The following is a 21,438-nucleotide window of genomic DNA, read 5'->3' on the forward strand; positions in this document are numbered from 1 at the left end:
TCTTGAGCGCATACCTCAAAATACCTTATGCCAAAATTTCATTCAGTTTCTGTGAATGGTATGATAGTTAGGGGCCCATATGTCGGGATAGTTTTTTTATAATCACCCCGTATATAGAAGAAAGTGTAAATTGTTCTGTGGATATGTCAGCCCTAATCTAAGGTGAACCTGATTTCCACTCCAGGATATTTCTTAGCAACATTCCATGTGTAAAACCAGGTTAATAAGTACTACAGCTGAAATAGGGGCTAACAACGTATCGCGTCCCCTGATTATATGGCCCAATTGCTGCCCTGTAGGTTGAAATTGCTTGCACCAATTTTTCAAATTTGTATTATAGCGAAAACGTATAAAGCTTAGGATGCTTGTGCAGGACTAATTAAAAACACACTTTTAATCCAGGCAGCCTATATAACGCTCACTGAATTATAACATCTTCAAACTGTTTGATTTTGATAGTATTTTTCTTGGCACAAGGACCACTTTGGTCAAGCTGTGCCAAAAGAAGTGACTGGATAAAATCGGGATGGCTCAAGCGAGGGTGTAGCAGCCTAAACTTTTGTTTAACTATATAAATTTTTCAAATTTTGGAACAATAAAGGTTCACGTGACACCACTTGCTGTCATACCTTCACAATGGAAATGCTGAGAAAACATTGGGTAATGAACTCCATCACAAAGTCAGCAAGTCTGTATTTTGGTTTGGCCATGATTGCCCACATCCTTCGGCAGAGCCTCCTAGATTCAGATCTTTGATGTGGGCTCTTGATAGTACTTATAGTACAAAAAATCGTCCCAGGTTAGAGTCCTGTCAGCCTCAAGCAGTAATTTTTCAGGAGAGCAAAGAAGAAAAGAATGAGTTCTCTTGTACAGGGTCTGAAGCACCAGCAACCCCTTGCACTCCCTTAATTTTTGTCTTGGGAAACTAAGTATTTTAACAAGGTTCAACTGTGTTAAAAAGAATTTAGAAGAATTAAAAAATTCAGTCCTAAAAAGAAGGAAAATATGATGGGTTCATCAATAAGAGCTGTAAAATAATTCTGGACCAAAAAAAGCAGGATGTATGGACAAGTAAATTTTTTTTGGTTATTAAACATGGGCATATAGCTTTGGACGGGTAAAAAAAATCGGAGTCCCCCTTGGCCAAAGTTTTTTCAGCCTCCCACCAGGGATGCCTTTAGGGGCAGCAGGTGAGCTAGAGCAAACCAAACTTCTGGAAAATAAGATGTGCATGATAAGAAGCTGTCTTCAAACTTTAATAGATGGATGCTGCTGCACTTGCCAATGTCACTCTAAATGAGGCCGAGGGGTGCAGATCTCAAAATTAGTTGAGACCTAAAACTAACCTGTAACCGTTTTGATAATATGCTTAAAATTGCCTTGGAGATTTTTCCAAACAAATGACTAGAACATTATCCTATCTTCTGCAAGTGAAAATAAAAACTGATAGACATTTTATTTATTAAATATAAAATTTTGCAATAGCTGCATGAGAAATGTTTCACAAATCAGCGGTTGAAGAACATGGCTAGAATATAACTAACACATGAGATATTGCAGCTAAAAATTCTGATACTCTAACATTTTAAAAACAAATCGATGCTGAATTCTGAATGAGATATAGGAATAATATAGAAAAATATGTGATTTGACCTGTCTCTACAACCTTGCAATTCTTTTAATTCATGACATTATATTCTATCAATAAACATGTAAAATTTTTCTTACCTTTGAAAAAAAAAGGGTGTCCCATATTAACCTTTTAACTGACAATATTCCAGAATTGGTTTAATTAGTGGAAAATATATATTTTTTTTTGTTTATGAAAACACTTCATTTTTTTTTCCTGAAGAGATTTTTCAAAATTAAGATTCCAAACTTAATTTAGAAAAGAAAAATTTTATTCACCTCGGGACTTTTTGGTCATAAATTTAATTTTATTAAAGTATACATTTTCAAGAAATTTTTTTTGTTTTTAATGTTCTTTTTCATGGCTGTGTGAGTCCAGAAAACATGTAGAATTTTTTTTTTTTTTCATGAATTTCTTGGTTGATATCTCTAAACTAAAAGATAAGAAATAAAAAAGAAAAATAATGAAAATCAAATCTAAATTTGGTTACAAAAGGGTTAAAGTGCTACTTAGATTATCTATTTTTGAACTCTATACCTTTATTAAGTGACATTAATGACTTAAATCCTTTCTCTTAAAATGAAAATAAGTTTTTCACTATCAAGACAATCGCTGAATTTATCTGGATGTTAACTCCAGAGAGCACCCCTTAGAAAGCAGTCCTTTCCTCTTTATTATCAAAAAACATTGAATTAAAATACAAATACAACGCCACAACAGGCAAAATGCCCAACGAGGTGGCTGAGAAAAAGATGCCCATAAAAATATGGATGTCATATATTTCAAAAAAACAGCAACCCAATTAAAAATTAAAATTATAAACAATATATACATGATAAAATATTACACAATGCCCAAACGCAGGCAAAGAAATTTTTAAAAAGTTTAAAGGCAAATGATTGATCATTTGCAGGGATCCTACTTTTTGGTAAAATGTCCTTTATTAACAGATCCTGTCAACAAAATTATGAAACTGGTTTAAGCGAAGAGAATCATCAATATATTGCCAAATACTATAAATGTATATTGCAATTAGATTCTGCAAAAGCAAAAATTGTAACTTTTTCAGGTTATTTGGGGGTGTATGCGATTTATTTGGTTTATATATATTAATTTTTCTTTTACTTAGTTTTGAGGGTTCAAAAACTCATTTTGTGTTACTGTTTAGAGCAGTCATTAAAAGATTGTCTTGATGGGAAAAAAATCATTTTGCATTTTTACTCCTTTTCACACACACATATTTTTGGACTATTCATTGCACAGCAACTTTCATCCTTTAAAATTATGGTGCACATTTTTTGTATAGGGGGCCATTCAAGTATTACATAAGCAGATTTTTGACTTCCCCCCCCCCCCTTGTCAGCAAAATTTCGTCAGCAGCTTAGAATATTTCATATCTTCAAAAAGGGTGGTTGATGACGTAAGCAACCTTCACCCCCCCCCCTCCGATGCTGATGTAATACTTGAATGGCCCCTAGGTAAGAGAGAAGCAATAGGTTTTTTTTTTTTTGCATAACAAAGCAGTTGGATATATAGGCCTATTCTAGGTTTTGTGTTTCTGATGCTACTCAATAGCATTCAGTTCTATTTTTAGAACACATGCAGAGGCTTAAAAAATATTTACAAAGAGCTGGAAGTGAAAATGCTTCATTTATCAAAAACAATGATGCTGGCATTGAACAGTAAAATCCAAACAAATCCCTTTACGAATGGACAGTGTACTAAAACCATCCAGTTCACGTTGATTTATTTACATTTGACCTTGTAATTTACACATTTTGCACTGTGCTTTTGGAAGTGCCCTCGAAGGAGCATCATTCTTAAACTTAGATGTCTTCATAATTTGTTGTGTATCGAAAAAGAAAGTTGACAGACTGGGCTTGGAAGACTCCTCGAAAAAAGAATATAATATATTGTAGGGAACGATAGAATTATCTATGGTTGCTTGTATGCTGTTTTGGCCCAAAATTGTTTTTCTAACCACATTCTGCCATTTTTCTTTGGTTTGAGTCAGTCTATAAAAAAAATTTTTTGGAGCAATTTTTTTTCTGCTATGATTATGTTGCCTGAGAGAGGGGGGGTTAGGGTACCACTCCCCTTCCTTTTCCTAATTTTTTGAGTGGAAGCCCTGCATTTGTCTTTAAAAACGTGTTAAAAATTTCTTTGAACTTTCCTCTTTACTTTTTTAAAAATATATCAATGATCTTCCATTTGCAATCAATTGGTTTAATATGAGACTTTAAGTGGATGATTATGTTATTACTCACTACTCATAGACCAAGAAACTCAATTTAACTTAAAATAACTGGTGTACATCTTGGAATCTTCTACTCAACATTCTTCATAAAAACACCCTCCCTTATACAATCAATAATGCCCAGAAGTTTCTTATTTTGAATATCTTTGCATAATAATCTCAGCCAACCTTCGTTAGAACCTCATAATTCAACTACACTATTCAGAAATGCCTTCAAAAAAGCAATTTCTAATCACAGGATAATATAGCAGCAGGTTACTATGCTCATCTCATTGTCTGTAGATCATGGGAGCTCTCTGAAAGTTAAGCTCTCCTTCCTTTCCCCTCCTCATATTAAGCTACTTCGGTGGTAACCCTATAAAGGAATTTTTTTTTACCTCAGCATTATTGTTCACCTTTTCTTCCTTGATAAGTAAAAAAATATATAGTACTATGTATAATTAAGGGGGAATGGAAAACCAGCTCCACCTATTTTATTCCCCCCCCCCCTAAATTTCCTCAATGTTAACAGGTACCACTTTATTAGATGTATCACTGTTACTTCCAGTTGCATATCGTCAAAATTTGTTGCCAAAAGTCTGTACGTTAGAAGGGGTTAAAACAATATTGACACAGGCGCACATCCGTATTCTCTTGCATAGGCATGACCATAACTAGGACTTTTGTGAAAAAAAGGTGCAAACATGATTTTATAATATTTTTTACTCTTTCCTAAAATTTGCCACACTGGACAGTTGACCCCCCCCCCCTTAGTTCCTGCCCTAGCATAGGCCTTGATGACAATAAAGTAACTTGTAATCCAACAAGGAAACACAGTTTTATTCAACTTTCAAAGCAGAAACAACATAAATCTCAAATAAGAAAAAGAAAAAATGTGTCTATGGCATTATGCACTTTTTTAAACTTCAATGTCATACACTACTGGTAACGTAAGGGGCGGGGCAAAAAAAAGAGAGCATTAAGTGTTCACACAAAGAAAGACATGCCCTGTGGAATGAACTAAGAGAAGACGAGAAGGAAAGGCATTAAAAATAAAAATCTAAAATAAAATACTCACAGATAAGGGGGGAAAAGCTATTATCATACATATAACAGTGTGATTTCAAAAATTTAAACCACTTACAATAAAAATATCTATGGCATACACTTTTTCATCTTTACAAGCAATATTTTTCCCCCCACATTTTTTCCAACATGTCACACAAAATCGCTCTTATAAAAAAAATTAATTACATCACACGTATGACTCAAACGTGCAGCATCATTCATTTGCTTTTACATACCACAACGGTAATTTTATATATATATTTCCCCATGCATTCTTAGATTTATAAAGCCTTAAAGTGTTAAGATTTTGATACTGCGTTAAATTACTTTATGACGAAGCTTTAACCATTGAAAAATAATAGTAATATATACACGCACACACTGGAATTAAATGAAAACATTCATGGAATATTCAAAATAGTTCTTGATTTTACTTATCGAGAATCTGACGATATTTTTCCCAACATCAATTCAAGCCAGAAACTAAAAACAGGCATAACTTCACGAGCAAAGTAAAAATATGTGATTTTTGATGAGCTGCCAGAGAAAAAGCTCTCTAAACTTGTTAAAATGAAGTAATAAAAGCTTGAGGTGAAGCTGTGCACTTATATCCACGTTTTACAAGTTTTGTGGTTCAGTTTTAGAACTTGTACAACTGTCTGTCCACCACAAGAAAGGAATCGGCCATAGCTCTCAAAAAATCCATTTCATTGCAACGTGAGAGGAAAAATGCTCTAAGGTTAATCTCAATCGAAAAATAATTTTCCAAATCAATTTCAATTCTGAAAAATTTTACTTTAGAAATCGTAACATGCCAAAAATAACCATGTAATTTCTAAATAAGAAGAATCAATCACGCTTCTGCCCATGAACTGTTCAACATGAGCACTAGCTAGATGCAGTGATGAATTCTTGATAAATTAACAGCATTTAAACGACACTCTACATGGACATAACAGTCTTATCAAACAGACTACAATGTCATCGAATTTGCAATAGTGCAAAATAACAACTTGCTGGCAGAATGCAAAATATTCATACTTAGAGCAAGATCGTTTCACCAAAAAAAAACTATTGGAATTAGTTTTGTCATACGTCTCTTAATTTTTTTCAATAATCAGATATTGCGTTATTTTTGAGAATTGAGTTGTCTTTAATGTTCACTACTGCGCGCAATTCCTGAAGGAAAAAAATAATAAAATCGGGTATGAAATTTTAAGCAGACTTTGAGCCTCAATAACATACATTTACATATATAATTTATATATTCATATATATATATATATTTCCAATCTTTTTTTTGTTTGTTTTTTTCCATAAAGTAGCTTGCACCTGCAACTATTTCAGCTGCTCTTACTGAAATCGATCAAGAAAGCAAATGCTATTTCCAGTTTTAAGGAGAAGAAAAAAACAACCAAAAACAAACAAAAAAATGTCTCACTAGCAAAAAAGCTCCCAGCCAGCACTTTTTCCCACATTCCTTCCAATAAAATATAAAGCTAAACAGAAAAAGCACAATAACATTATTATTACTCGTTAAGTGGAAACAGTTGAGTATTTCTCTGCAAGCACAGACAGGAGAAGGGGAAAAAACGGGGAGAGAGGGAGGGAAAAAAAACAAATGTTCGTTATAGAACACAGACTAACTCTTGTCCATTGGATGGGAAACAGGAACTGGTGGAGCAGGCTTCAAGAAACGCTCTTGCTGCTGTTTACCTTTCACTGGTATGCCGGAACCTTGGGAACTCTAGTGGCACAAAAAGAAAAAAAAACATTAGTTTTCATACTTCATGCAACTGTTTCTATTGCATCTGATCTTATAGCTTTATGATTTATTTTTTCTTATAGCTTTAGCTACCTGACAGAGTATGCAAAAACATATTTTCAATGGAGAAAAGCAGAACATACATATATGGCTTTGATTAAAAGAATGCCTTGCTAGGCAGTAGTAAAACTTCGGATTATGAAAGTGAATATTATATTAAACTTCATTTGTGAGTGTATCACAAGACAAGCAAAACTTTTAAACAAATTTTGGCTTGATTAACAAGCCATATGTACTACTACCACACACCAATATATGCATATCTACATCTTCTTTAACCGTACATGCACCTTGTACACATTCCTCTACGGAATTTCTAAAGAATTGGCATATGCCGGAGAGAATCAGTGTATGTGCAACCCTAACGTATTTATGTTGTTGAATTGCGCTTGCTTTGTGTTCGTGCTGTCATCTGTCTTCCATCTGCTGAAGATGGAAATGCTTGAATTTTCATGTTATGTCAGTATTGGGTTGTTGGTCTGCCTGCGCTCTGCGGAGAGACTTTTTCGAATGGGAGGCCAGCTAGCATTTGCACCTCAAAGCTGGAAAACCAACTTCAGCTGACCATCACTGTGCTGTCAACAGGGTTCAAACCTGGATCCTCAGGACGAGTCCAGCACGATGCTCAATAATATATACATATCTCTATGCAACAATTTACTACTGATTGAGTTGGGTCAGAAATGAAAGCAATATCTATCATGGTCACCTCAAGTCGGATAGCGAAAGAACTTGTTTTTTTACGTCCTTTACAAGGAACGGACCTGATGGCAATCTTCATGGTGATAGATAAGCATTACCATTGTGCCACTAGTGCGCAACAAGGGATATCTAGCAAGAATGAACAGAAATTTTGATATTTTCAACAGATTTTGACCTGATGAACAATGTCTTGAAATAGTAGTGTGGGTACCAGTCTCCCAGATTAGGGCTATTCAACTTAGCCAACAGTTCTCTTCTTCTCAGTGCAGGCAAGACCATCTAAATGAGTTCAGGAGCCGGGCCCAAGTACTTTTTTTGGGGCTTCTTTTATCAAGTTCATGAGACCAAATTAAAAGAAATATTATATGAATATTAATGAAAATCTACAATAATTTAAGGACCCTTGTTTGACCTTGGACCCTTCCCAAGCCCCCGTGGGCCCATTCATATCACAAGCCCATGAAAGACTCTCACCCTCTTGTTATCTGTTACTGGAAGCAGGAATTTCACAGTAAAACCCTAGCTCTTTTTCACATTATGCTCATAAATCAGGGCTGGACAAGCACCAAGTCGTCATGGTGACTAAGAAATTAGTGTATTGCACCTAAAATTTTCTCTTTGTGTAGTTACTAAATTACAGGCTGAAAGCATCGCAAAATGTTTGGAATTTATAGTAGCATATCGGCCAACATGAAAGAAAGTCACTATGCTCTGAAAAAGTCAAAAGTAGTATTATTTTGGATCTTCTTCTTCGGGTAAAAATTTCCTCTGGCGCCTAGATTATTCTGAGATTTGTCCAGCCCTGTCATAAATCGAAGTTTCACTGTAATAATCGTAAAGTAATATCGCATTAAAATGCAGACAGGAGAAATTCCAAAATATTTTGATAGATACTTAGAACAAGTAGAAGATGCAAGTATACAAAGTATTTTATTCTGGTTTCACTAATTAACATTGAAATTTCTAATTAAAACAGCTAAAATTTCACTTAAGAAATGGACAATTATTTCATTTTAGCTGTGCTTTCCCTATTCACGAGAGCTTTCTCAAATATGCGTCGAATTGTAAAGCAAGCAAAATAGTTTTAACATTACCATTAATTGCAATCAAATCTGAAGCAGTATTGTTTAAGGTTAAAAAAAAAATTCTCAGCTACACAGTGTTTATGGTGGGATATCTTCATTAGTTTCATACTCACAGAAGGAATTGGTGAGAACGCTGGTGGTGGAGAAGGACTTGGCATGTGGACGTTCTGCACTAAGCTCTGCCCGCAATGTGGGCAGCGATTAACAATATTAAAGGATTCTCTTGAGCCTAATGAAAAAATAAAAGATCATTCAGATTGATTCTTACAATTCAGTGCTGTCATCAATAAAAAAACCTTTACTTAATAAAATTTCACAAAGTTATAATTTCAATAATATTTTCCTATACAAATAAAAAATTTTCTGCCTTGACATGTAATAGACATGAATATTACCTGGGCTGTGAGGCAAAGAAGTCGAGCTCTGGGGATTGAATGGCACCGGACTTGGTACTGATCGGGGATGAACATGTGCATGAGTTGACATCTCATTAAACTGCCTGAAAATTTATAAGAATCACAAAACTAAGCAAACAAAATTTTGTGTACGAGTTGAAAGATTACATAAAACCAGAAAACTTAATAATCTTTTCATAAAGTAATTTATTCAATAGTAATGGAGTCAGACCAGGGACATACGCAGGATAGACCTTTGGAGGGGACACAAAGATTTGCTTCCCGAGAAATTTGAGTTAACACCCTTCAAAAAAACATTTAAATTAACATAAATTGTTTAAAATAATATATAACAGGTATTTTCTTTCGAAATATTAATTTTCTTTGCACAGAAATATTTTTTCTAATTTTTGTACGGCTTAGGGAATGGGCTTACTATCTTACATCTTGCTATATAGAGTAATAAGTCATAACTAATAAATTCAGAGAGGATAACAAATATTTTACAGAAATGCTTTCACTAAATCAAGAGGAGAACTCTGTAATACTTTGTGAAGAGATTTATGTACAAATAAAAACATATTTGAACCCTGTGGTAATATTTATCATTAAAATGAATGGACCAGTATATGATAATATAGAATCAATCTGCATAGATTGTGATTTTATAGAATCCGTCGACAGAAATTAATTCAAATTAAAAGAAGCAAAAGCTGCCTTTCATCTAAAAACTCAATATATTACATCACTGAAACTGGATGTTGAACAAGACCCAAGGGTCTCAAAATGCCAGGAATTATGAAAGCCTAAATTCAGATATAAATATCAATGTATAAAAATAGCTCTCCTGTGATTTATTATGTAATTTTACATTGATATTTATATCTGAACTGAGGGTTTCATAATTCCTGGCATTTTGAGACCTTTGGGAAAAAGAAATCATAATTCCTGAGAATTAAGAAGCAGATTTCAAATTTATTGTCAAAAATTAATAATAATTATCAAAGGAGTATATAAATATATATCACCACATGTGTTATGGTTTAAGCTGGATAAAAAATTCCTTTCGTGAAAATGGGGGAAAAGCTTTAGCAAAATGCTACAATTCTAATGTAATGATTGATGGTTGGATGTCTACTCGTTTCGTACCTCCTGTACGCATTTTTGGGAAAGTGGCTACTACTTCCTTCACACTCTACAATTTTCTTCCACATTTTGCAAAAAAGGTGACCGTAGCTTGAACCCTGACGTGTGTATATATAAAAGGTGTAACTAAACTGATGGTCAGAATTGTAAAGGGTGATATGACTCGTCAAATGTGGCATCAGAAAGTAAGCTGCAAGAGGACACCTGCGTGGTGAAAATGGAGGAAGCAGTAAAGACAAATAATAAAGGACAAAGAATCTTTATTATCAAAAACTTAACAACAAATGCTCGAATGAGTGACCACCTGCAAAAATACAGGTGTCACATTGGCGACGGATAGCAGCTGAATAATGGGCTCTGCAAAAGGTGACATTTCATCCACTCCAGAAAAAGCTCTCTCTCTTATGGCTCACCAATTGCTATCCCACCCCACATTGTATGGTGAAAGTTGTTTGCTTTGGCAAGTTCTATCATCCCTTACAGTTCTGACCATCAGTTCAGTTATACTCCGCAGAGGAATATGGACGAGGTGCATGTCTGGTTTTAGTAGTTTAGTTACATAGTGTATACTTTAATAATTTATCAGTGTCACAACCAGGAGCAATTTTTTTCCTGTTTAGGGTTTCACAGGATTTAAAAAGCTATTTCCCCGATCTCCCAACATTAAGTCTTAGAATGGGATACCATCAAAATTTCCAGAGAACAGGTGGAATAAAATTCTCAACAAAAACCCTACTTGAACTCAATAAGTACTTAGTGTACTTTCTCAGTCTATTGGGACACATTATGTTTGAAGTATTTACCTTTCTTCATCCATTTCAAGACTAGATTCACTTTCAGACAAATGGCGGCAAAGGGATTCCCTTCTTTCCATTTCCATTTGCAATCTTCTTTGCAGGCGAATATTCTCTTCACGGACATGTTTTTCTTCTAAGGCAAACTGGGCCATCTTCTCAGAATCTAATAAATGGTGTGAAAAAGGAAAGAAAAAAGATTAAAATTATTGATTTATTTGGGTGTGCTTTATAGAAGATTATGAATATTTCTTCATCTTATTTTTTCACCAAATTTTATGTCATTCACAGATAATTTTCATTAAAAAGGCTGGATCAGAACATTTCAAGAAATATCCTCTTATGAGCATGACTTTTTCAACAGGTGAATTTTCAAATGCTTCAAAACTCATTTAACATAACACTTTTTCTAATTCCTCCTATTCTGTTGCGTATTTTTATTAGTTGGCATGCAGCTTTCATGAACATTTGAAAACTACACTGTATTCAATGCAACTGCTCATCTTTCAAAATTTCGTCAATTTTTTTGAGTAGGCGAAATGTCAAACCAGATCTGTTCTTGTATAAAAAAAAAAAGAGATTTGTTTCTTCCATTTTATAGCGTAATGAAGCCCCACTTTTCATAAGACAAAAGACTATCATGACTTGAAATTTAATCATTTTTCTTTAAGAATGTGAAAGATGGGCAGATCACCCATAAAAAAAATCATTGCAACATTCTTGTGTTAATCTGTCACGTTCTGTGACATTCATCTTTGAATCGACTGAATGACTCTTTACTGCAAGAAAAAACTAATATAGTTTTCTCAGTACATTTTCTTACTTTTGCTGTTATATTTTATGCAAATTGTTTGTATCATCCAATGAGACACATGTATCAAGCAATGTTCATAAATGTTCCTTACAGAAAGACGAGGGAAAAATAATCACTATAATAATGTGCATCAATCACAATAAATGATAATGGTCTGCTAAAAAAGAATAAGCTTTTTTACCACAAAGCAGGGTAGATAAAAATCATGATGTTTTAAAAACATCAGGCTTTTTTTTTTCCACCATAAAATATTAACTTTTTTTTACAGAATATAACATAAGCTAACTTTTATTTTATTAACAGTTAGTGGTTTAAATATTGTGTCTTTAAGAATATGACTGAGAACAATATTAAATTCTAAAGATGAGTATTCTTTTTGTGTATAAAAATAAGACCAACACTAACTTTTCAGACAATATTGAACTTGATAAATAATAAAATAAGTGTGGTCATACATGGAACAAACAATTATTTCATATGTATAGAGGGAAAATTATTGTTATACAATTTCTGCCAATTTCAACCTTTATCAATTCCAAGGTTAATATAAAAATCATTATTTTTCAAAAAAATCAAATAAGTTTGATTTTTTTTTACTTGAAAATAATATTTTATTTAAATTCTACATACTAATTTTTAAAATTCCCATCCATACTAAACTACTAAAAATCCCATTTATCATACCAATGACATCTATTCTGTCACCATTTTATGTTTAAAACAGTATTGAGATTTGTTCTTGGTAAAAAAAATCCAAAAGCGCAGTCACATATGCAACTAATTCATTAATTTAAACAATTTAAAAATTCTGGAGGAAAATCTTCACAAAATATTACTGTGATACCACATATTTTTTTCTGAGAAAAAAAACTACCTTTGAATGAACAAAAGTATTTATTGGAGCTATGAAAAATTTCTCTATGCATGATCAAAAAAGCATGGAGGGGAAGAATTAGTACCAAAAAAATTGTAATTTTCTATTATTGCTTTTGAAAAGAAACATATCTTGTTTTGACAATAAATTACTCTCACAGATACTGTATTGCCTACTTTCTACAAAAAGCCTGTACCAAATTCCATTCCAGGGATAAAAACTTGTCCAAACAGTTAACACTCTCTTTAATGACTTCACTTTCTCCATGGGAAAGAAAGTGCTTGGAATAGACTAGAAACTCACTCTCTCTAAAATTTTCTCCTGAGAAAAACTGAATTAATTCTACCAGCCTGACTTCACCAAAAAAAAACCCTTAAGTATTAATTAATGAATAAATAATTAAATATTAATCTTACCACCTCTGATTTACTTATACATCATACAAGTTAAAATTATTCAAAATTCTTTGAAATATCAAAGTATCCAATTTAAATCAGGTTTTTGTTTAAATCGTGTGATTTAAAGCAGGATTTAAATCAAGCTGATTTAAATCCAAAAATATATATATTGTTCATGGCAGGGTATCTCAATTTAAATCAAGATCCTTGTCATGAATAACATATATATTTTTAATATAATATCTCAGTAGTAGTCTATTGGTCTTATATCTAAAGGTATTATATCTAAAGTAGTGTATTGGTTTGACAATACATGGGATAAAACTCTCACGTTCTTGTTGAGCACTCAGTAACTGCATCTTCAATTTGGCAACTTCGTTTCTCAAATGCTGCACATGATGAGTCAAATTAGCTGCTGTATCACCGCTGTTTATATTCCTTGGTGATGGAGGTGCAGAAACTGGCTGATCCAACTTTTCTTGAAGCATTCTAATAAAAAAATAACAATTAAAATAAAGCAATCACTGAAACTCAGAAATGAGAGCAATTTTCAGAATCAAGTCTTAAAGGTTTTGACATTGGGTAAAGAGAATGGATATTTATAAATTTATACAAAAAATTCATGTACACAACAATGACAAAAAAAAAATTGTATGGTACAAACACACAAAGCTTTTCATCATGATAGTCATGATAATAATTTCAACTTGGCTTTGACAATAGATGGTTGAGCATTTGAAAAAGATGCTGCAGATGCTTGACAAAATTTGCAAAAACCTTTATAAGTTGACCTACGGCTTTTCAAATAGGTACACAAATCACGGTGAAAATCTATGAAACTTTTCTTGAAAAGAATATTCAAACAACTTTTTTTTAAAATTCATAATTACTTCATTTCAATAATAAAATAAATCTTAATTGAACCAATGTATTTCAAAACCACTAGAGAAAAATGCAATTATCTTTTTTTTTTTAAAAATGCACCAATTTCCTGCCTATAATCTGCACACAAGAATTTTGTCACTATGATAAAAATGTCATCCTATAATCTGCAGTGACACACAATCCCCGCGTGAAGTTTCATTAACTTCAGGACAAATCAAGAAAAAAAAAATTTAGGAGCCAGGAAATCTTCTTAGGGGAAAAGCAGGATTTTTTTTTTGCAAGAAAAACTATTTTGAAGTCTAAGATAATGTTTTGTTTTTTTACTTTTCTGGAACATAATGACTGCTTTTCATGTTGGAAGACATTATGAAATCAAAGAATTTTGTGTCATCCTTAGACACCAACTCACCAATCAATTATAGAAAATTTTAGGTGCCAATATTGATTCTTCTAGTTGCCATGGCGACCTTGGAATTAAAGTGCTAGTTTACCAATAATAAAGTAATTAAGAACAAAAGGGGTTGTGAATCACGTTTTTTAATGATTCCTCTACTCGCATCTATACACCATGTGTTATCTTAAAAAAAATTAATTTTAAAAATATTCATTCATATTTCAATCTCTTGGAGAAAAGGCTATAAATAATATACTCAGCTGTCCACACTATAAAAGTCAGATTTTTTTTTTAAAGATACAATCTAAAAACTGTATGCTGGAAATTACTGTAATCAAAGATACATCATTATTTTTTTAATTGACAGAACAACACATAAAACATATATTCAAGACAAGTGAGAAAAACACAAAATGACAAACATGATGATGGTACAGACACTCTAAATCCTTCCAGTAGGCCAATATGAATAGATTACACGAGTTTTCTTGGTTAAGCAACAGCCCTGTTGCTCAGGACCGTCATTTCAACTTTTTCCGGGGGGGGGGGGGGACAAAGTACATGTACTCAATGTATGTATATACATATTTGTGTATATACAATTTGCCCCTCCCGCCGCCCCCCTAAATGACGGGCCTGCTGTTGCTATCCTGCATGGTGATGATTTTCTAAAGGTGATGAATAATCCTCACAAAAAGCTTCACTTAGATTTTCACTCAACTTTAACTAAAAATAACTATTTATCTTGCAAATAAATTATATCAAATTGCATATGTATAAAAAATACCAAAAATAGAAACGATAAAATCTATATTTCTACCTTTTTTCAGCTTCAAGCTTGTCCATGCGTTTCCACAATTTATTCACCAAAGCTTCCTGTTCCTGTTCCAGAGTGTTTTCAAGCTCAACCTTTTCTCGTCTCAGCTGCTCAAGGTTATTTTGCTTCGCCATAGTTTCAGCTTCTAATTTTTCGATTTTTCGCATCAGTTTGTTTACCAAAGCTTCTTGCTCCTGTTCCAAAGTCTGCTCCAAATGAACTTTTTCTTGACGGAGCTGTAACCAAAATGACCAATGTAAGTAAAACTTCCTCTAATAAATGATATAAGAAAACAGTTTCCACAAATAAAATATCTCACGTACTTGATTTAATTTCCTGAAGAGATCATTAGTTAGGCATTCCTCTTCTTGCTCATAATTCAGGGCTAGAGTTTCTTGCTCTTTCTTGAGAGCTTGAATCTTCTTCAGCAAAGTGTTGCTAATGTATTCCTCTTCCTGCTCTGCCTTTGCTTGCTGCGAACAAAAGGAAATTACAAAATAAATAAATTCATGAAGAGAAATAGTATCTTGTTCATAAATAACTATGCCGAAAATGTAGTATACCATTTACAAAATTCAACTTTTATTATGATCAAAAAATAGGACTTAGTCAGTAAGCTCTTTATTGCACAAGAGGATATAAGTATTAACATCCAGATATATAATCTCCAAAGGTTTCTATTGCTTTTAAAAAAAGAGAAATAATTTATCAGATGAAACTTCTGAAGTTCATCATCTTTTTGCAATTATACATGCAGAGACATCATTCCATGTAGTAATTGAAGAACACAATGTGACAAGAATATCAATTTCATGTTTTCCTGAATTCTAATTGAAAATTTTTAGTCCTTCTGTTACAAAAAAAAATTTTGTGAAATGGAAAGGATTTCAACATTAGTTCTATGACACACTATTCTGATTCCAAGGACTAATTCTTAATAGCTGATGACATGTTCTCCAAAATTTTTCTGCTGTCCTCAGACTCCAATCCCACGTGGCAAATTTTAAGTGCTAACACCAATTGTTTAATGCCCACAGCAACCTGGCACCTGAGATTTGTTGAGCCCTGTCCATAGTGAAGCTGATTCCAATATACAGAGAAAATCTCATAAGAATACCCACTATAACAAGGTTGGCCAACTTCTCACTATTGGGCCAACATAATGGTAAGCTGTAGCGTCGCGAACAGCACCAGGGACAATACTCTAGTGTATAAGCTGCACCTGCAAAATTACCCAGAAAACTCGCTTATTTGTTGTTCGCCTAAGTAAATTGGTGAAAAACAACAATTTAGTCATTAAAATGTTTTCCTGGACGCGACTGCTTCATAAACTGATACATATCCATTGTTTTCATGGTTCCCAGCTAACATATGGGATACATCAAAAAAGCATAAAAAATTACTGTTTCTTTAGAAAATTAGACCATTCAATTGCATCCATAGTTTGAACTTTTAAGACAAAATATTTTTTCTATATTTTTCTGAAACAATTTTTATCCCTCACACTTCATTTGGCAACTGATGGGCCTGCACAGGTTGAATAGATGCTCAAGAAACCGATTCATGCACAAGTAGACTTTAAAGTTGAAAAGTTTTATTATTGAGATGGAAAGTGTGCCAAAACCTGTGATGGAATCATGATAAAATAGACTATCTTTGCATGGACCAGACAGACTACCTGTAGATGTGGAAGAATGCACACATGCACCATTACCTGGTGCACCTATATGTCCATGAGATTATACGAAACCAGATTTGCAATACATATTTATTACTTGACTTTAATACAATTCTTATTACTTGAGTTACCTCTTTGGAACAGAATATTGGTATTTTGGTTTGAGAAAGAAATCCCAGGTGCCAAGTCACCATGGCAAATAAAAAATTGGTAGTATTTTTCAACGTTTATTTCCAATGTTTAGTAGTCCTAAAATTTCCAATGTGTTACTATTATATTACAGTCCAAAAGCAACACAAAATTTCTGGGATTTATGTCAGCACGCTTACCAACATAAAAAGTCCTGAAAAAGCAGGAAAAAAGTTTTAGCAGATGTTTTTTATAGGGGGGAAAATATCTAGCTCCTAAAAAGTTGTCTAGACCTTTCTGTTTAGTACTTAATACACCAATTCCTTTGCCGGCAAAATGATTCTCTCAGACAAAGTAGGGAAGAGGCCAAAGTACTGCTGTGTGAGACATTACTTTCTCTCAAAGCAGAATGTTTTGCATTGCTCTGCATTGAGCCCTCGGCTGACTGGAAATGTTCTGTGTTAAAAATCCCCAGAGTAGCGTCTTCTGCATTTTTTCTTAAAATTCTTCCACTGGGGTCACTTCCCTTGGCTCATATAGCCACACTAAAACTACTTTTAAGGAATAGACTGTTGGATGCTTGGCAAGCACAGTGGAATCTCAATGTACACAGAGATTTATACAAGCTTCAGAGAAGCATGAAGACCAAAATCTGTTTGTACCAAACGGAAAATTATAATTTTATCTGAGAATGGGTCATTCCTAGTTGAAATAGATATGCTGCAACGAATGAAAGCCCCTAACCATTGGCTACTTAATTTAGTTTGAGGAAGAGGACTTCATATTTATCAATGAGAAATTGCAATACAATTTGAATTGAAAGCATTGTGTTATACATCAGGCTTTGACAAATTCCAGATACAAAGAGCAACCTCCAACACCTATGGAAGTCCAAGGTGATACCTTGTTTGCTTCTATGTTAGGCCACTACTAGTTTGCATGTGACTTAAAATAGAGTGACATCACTGATGCAATGCTAAATTTGAGTCTATGGACAACACAAATTTTTCTAATTTTGTGTCTGCTATATAAATTTATAGTTGAATATTAAAATATAGTACAGAGAAATTTTTGTCCACAATTAAGGAGATATAAATAAAAAGTTTAAATCAATGTTATTGCATAAGATATCTAATTCAAAAATAGGTCCGTCTAATTATTTTATGTTCAATTTTTTTCAATCTTTACACAAACTCAATATTTCAAAAATCAATTTAATTTTTAAAATTATTGATCTGGTGGAAAACTCTACCAAATTTCCACATTCTAACAGCAAAATTGGAAATTTTAACATTGATTTCTATTGGGTAATCATCCTGTGCCTGTCCTCTCAAAGTGATAATGATTATGATGTCTATGAGAAAAAGCCTAATGTAATTAAGTCTCAAGAGTCACCTTAAAACTATCGTCCTCCACTTTTTATTCATCAAGTACCATCTAGAAACGTGTAGAAAGCTTGCGTGTCACCAGATGTGTTGCTTACCTCCTTAAATTCTTCAACACGATACTTACATAACATGAAAACTCTGGCATTTGCCATTTTCACTCCAAAATATGGCAGCACCACTCAAACAAGAAATATGCATAACTTTCACAACATATAGATATGTTAGGGTCATGCATACATTCTGGAATGTATGGATTCATTTGAAAAATTCCACAAATGAATTTTTACGAGGTGCATGTGCAGTTAAATAGCAGAAGTACCTCCCTGGTTCCTATAAAATTAATTTAAGGCATGTGTGCACCTTGTGAAATGTGCTTAGATCTGTGCATATTGCATATCTCTTGAAATGTGTAAGAGGCTTGTCATAGAAAGTCACAGATGACTTGCAGAAGACATACAAGACCTGCCTACTCTAGGCATGTAAATGCCTAAAAATACAAAAAATGCTTGCCCACTCATAGAAAAGCATTTTTCCCTCATAGAAATGTCCTGGCATGATAATTTTTTGAAATTCTTTTTGTTACTGCACTCATTTCTTCCGCTATGGCTGATTGTTTCTTGGTGCAAGCAGGTGCAGATCCAAAACAAGGTGTCGGGAGAGGTGAATTGTGTAAGTTCTTTGAATCACCACATATTTTACGGGACAGAAAATTCTACCATACTATTCAGCTCTATGGAGGGATGATTGTTCCTATCCTCTCCCCCCCCCCCTCCACTGGATCTGGGCCTGAGCAAAAGCAGACTTCATGTGAATTGAGTGAAGGCAAACATCTTTAGCCATGAATGAAACTGAGGCAGATATATTCAACTGTGAATAGAGCGAGGGACAGGCAACTTCAGTTGTGAATGGAGCAGAGACAGACATCTTCAGCAGCAAATGGAGCAGAGGCAGACATCTTCAGCTGCAAATGAAGACGAAGCAGATATCTCTAAGTGTGAATGGAACAGAGGCAGATATATTCAACTGTGAATAGAGCGAAGGGCAATTTCAGTTGTGAATGGAGCAGAGGCAGACATCTTCAGCTGCAAATGAAGCCAAAGCATATATCTTCAACTGTGAATAAAGCAGAGGCAGACATCTTCAGCTGTGAATGGAGCAGAGACAGACATCTTCAGCTGCAAATGAAGACGAAGCAAATATCTCTAAGTGTGAATGGAACAGAGGCAGATATATTCAACTGTGAATAGAGCGAAGGGCAATTTCAGTTGTGAATGGAGCAGAGGCAGACATCTTCAGCTGCAAATGAAGCCAAAGCATATATCTTCAACTGTGAATAAAGCAGAGGCAGACATCTTCAGCTGTGAATGGAGCAGAGACAGACATCTTCAGCTGCAAATGAAGACGAAGCAAATATCTCTAAGTGTGAATGGAACAGAGGCAGATATATTCAACTGTGAATAGAGCGAAGGGCAATTTCAGTTGTGAATGGAGCAGAGGCAGACATCTTCAGCTGCAAATGAAGCCAAAGCATATATCTTCAACTGTAAATAAAGCAGAGGCAGACATCTTCAGCTGTGAATGGAGCAGAGGCAGACATCTTCAGCAGCAAATGGAACAGAGGCAGACATCTTCAGCTGCAAATGAAGCAGAGGCAGACATCTCCAGCTGCAAATGAAGCAGAGACAGTCTGCAGCTGCGAATAGAGCAAAAGCAGGTGGATTGAGGGCGATGTGTAGGAGAAGTGATTACTCTGTAGCATAGGAGGAGATAGACTTGGAAGTCTGGGGGGGGGGGGCAAGATGATGATGATGTCGATTCATCTATACATATATGCATTAGATCAGTCGACTTCACCTTTGATGCTGGGGGGGGGGGAATGCCCCCAACGCCCCCGTATCTCCGCCCATGCTCTGTAGATGCATTGCATCATCTTGTATTTTTCGGGACAAATTTGCCCCATATTACTCAGCTCTAGGAAAGAGTATGGGCGATCAGCCCCACACCCCCTTTTGAATCTACGCTTGGGTACATGCACCCACAAGTTGGGAACCACTGCCCCTTCAAAGGACACAAATGGATCAAAAATAAAAGCCAATGGTAAACAGTTCAGATTGGCTCTCACAGTAAAACAGAGAAAATATTTACCTACAGAAAGCTAGATTATTTGATAAATGTGGAATTGTTTTTCACACGTGACAAATGCTTGGTAACCACAAAAGAAATACCGGACATTTCACGGCCCTTTATTGGTACATACAAGATGGGCACGCAAAAAAACGTAAACAAACAGCTTGGGAAACACACACACACACTATTGATACTCACGATATTGACGCTGACTTGTCGCAAGTACTTGTTTTCCTCTTGAAGGCTTTTGATTCTGTACTTGAGGGTGTCGGACTCGAGCTTCAGGACTCGGTTTTCCTGCTGGAGGGACTCGATCCGCTTCTGGTACTGCTCGCGGCTCAAAACTGAAGGTGGGACCATGACCACGGACATTCCATCCACGGAACCGCTATCGCTCTCGCTGTCGCCCATGTTGAATATTATTCGATGAACGAAGCGGGATATGTTTCTATATTTCGTTGCCCTTCGACACAATCCCGGTGAAATTTATTTTTTTACGGATCCAAAATCTTTTTTCAGTATGAAGTAACCTGCCCGAAAAATAAACACAAGGCGCAACTTTCCTCCGGCATTACTTTCAGTGTGTTAGTTTTTCGCCAAATCACTTCATTTCATGGTCATTTTAACGACTCCAGGCGGACCCTAGTGACCAAACGTCCCGTTGTTCCCGGGACGGAATTGATTTTTCCGTTGTCTGCAATTTGGTGAGAATGCTCATTTTGTCCAACATGCTGAGAAAGTTCATATTAAGATTTCTCAATTGTGAATTCATTATTTAACGTGAGTTGTGTTGTGCGTCAATGAAATGTCCCGTAAATTCGAAATATGGTCACGCATGTACGAAGCAACAATTTGAGCCCTCCTGTACTTTTTTTAAGGGGTCGTTCAAGTATTACGTCAGCATCGATGGGGAATGGTTTCCGATTTGGTGACTTGATGACAAGGGGGGGGGGTTTGATAATGAATGCTTACGTCATTAACCACCCTTTAGGGGTAAGGCGACTGAGTAGGGGATTCTAGTGGCTATATTTAGGAGCAATTCAAGTATTACGT

At 34.6% G+C, this 21,438-nt stretch overlaps 1 protein-coding gene across 1 annotated transcript; it reads right to left on the reverse strand.

The window, feature by feature from the left end:
- Positions 1 to 4,685: 4,685 nt before the first annotated feature.
- LOC149064682 (coiled-coil domain-containing protein 6-like) lies at positions 4,686 to 20,958 on the reverse strand. The gene is made up of 8 exons (XM_089254901.1): positions 20,584 to 20,958; positions 15,387 to 15,536; positions 15,067 to 15,299; positions 13,299 to 13,456; positions 10,891 to 11,047; positions 8,942 to 9,045; positions 8,660 to 8,775; positions 4,686 to 6,681 (listed from the first exon to the last, which is right to left on the reverse strand). Exons 1-8 carry the CDS (start codon positions 20,794 to 20,796, stop codon positions 6,577 to 6,579), a joined length of 1,236 nt encoding a protein of 411 aa, XP_089111027.1. The 5' UTR covers positions 20,797 to 20,958; the 3' UTR covers positions 4,686 to 6,576.
- Positions 20,959 to 21,438: the final 480 nt, after the last annotated feature.

This window comes from Pholcus phalangioides, unplaced genomic scaffold (assembly GCF_987345545.1).
Source record: "Pholcus phalangioides strain wild (caught in Gottingen) unplaced genomic scaffold, Ppha-v1.0 ptg000042l_1, whole genome shotgun sequence".
NCBI classification, from domain to species: Eukaryota; Metazoa; Arthropoda; class Arachnida; order Araneae; family Pholcidae; genus Pholcus; species Pholcus phalangioides.

What these genes read in the sequence shown, in the direction of transcription:
- LOC149064682 (XM_089254901.1), bottom strand. Translation starts at nt 20,796, where the DNA reads ATGGGCGACAGCGAGAGCGATAGCGGTTCCGTGGATGGAATGTCCGTG. An exon ending in ACTGAGTGCTCAACAAGAAC is followed by an intron (nt 11,048 to 13,298) that starts GTGAGAGTTTTA and finishes ACCATTTATTAG; the next exon opens with ATTCTGAGAAGATGGCCCAG. An exon ending in CGTTCTCACCAATTCCTTCT is followed by an intron (nt 6,682 to 8,659) that starts GTGAGTATGAAA and finishes TTGTGCCACTAG; the next exon opens with AGTTCCCAAGGTTCCGGCAT.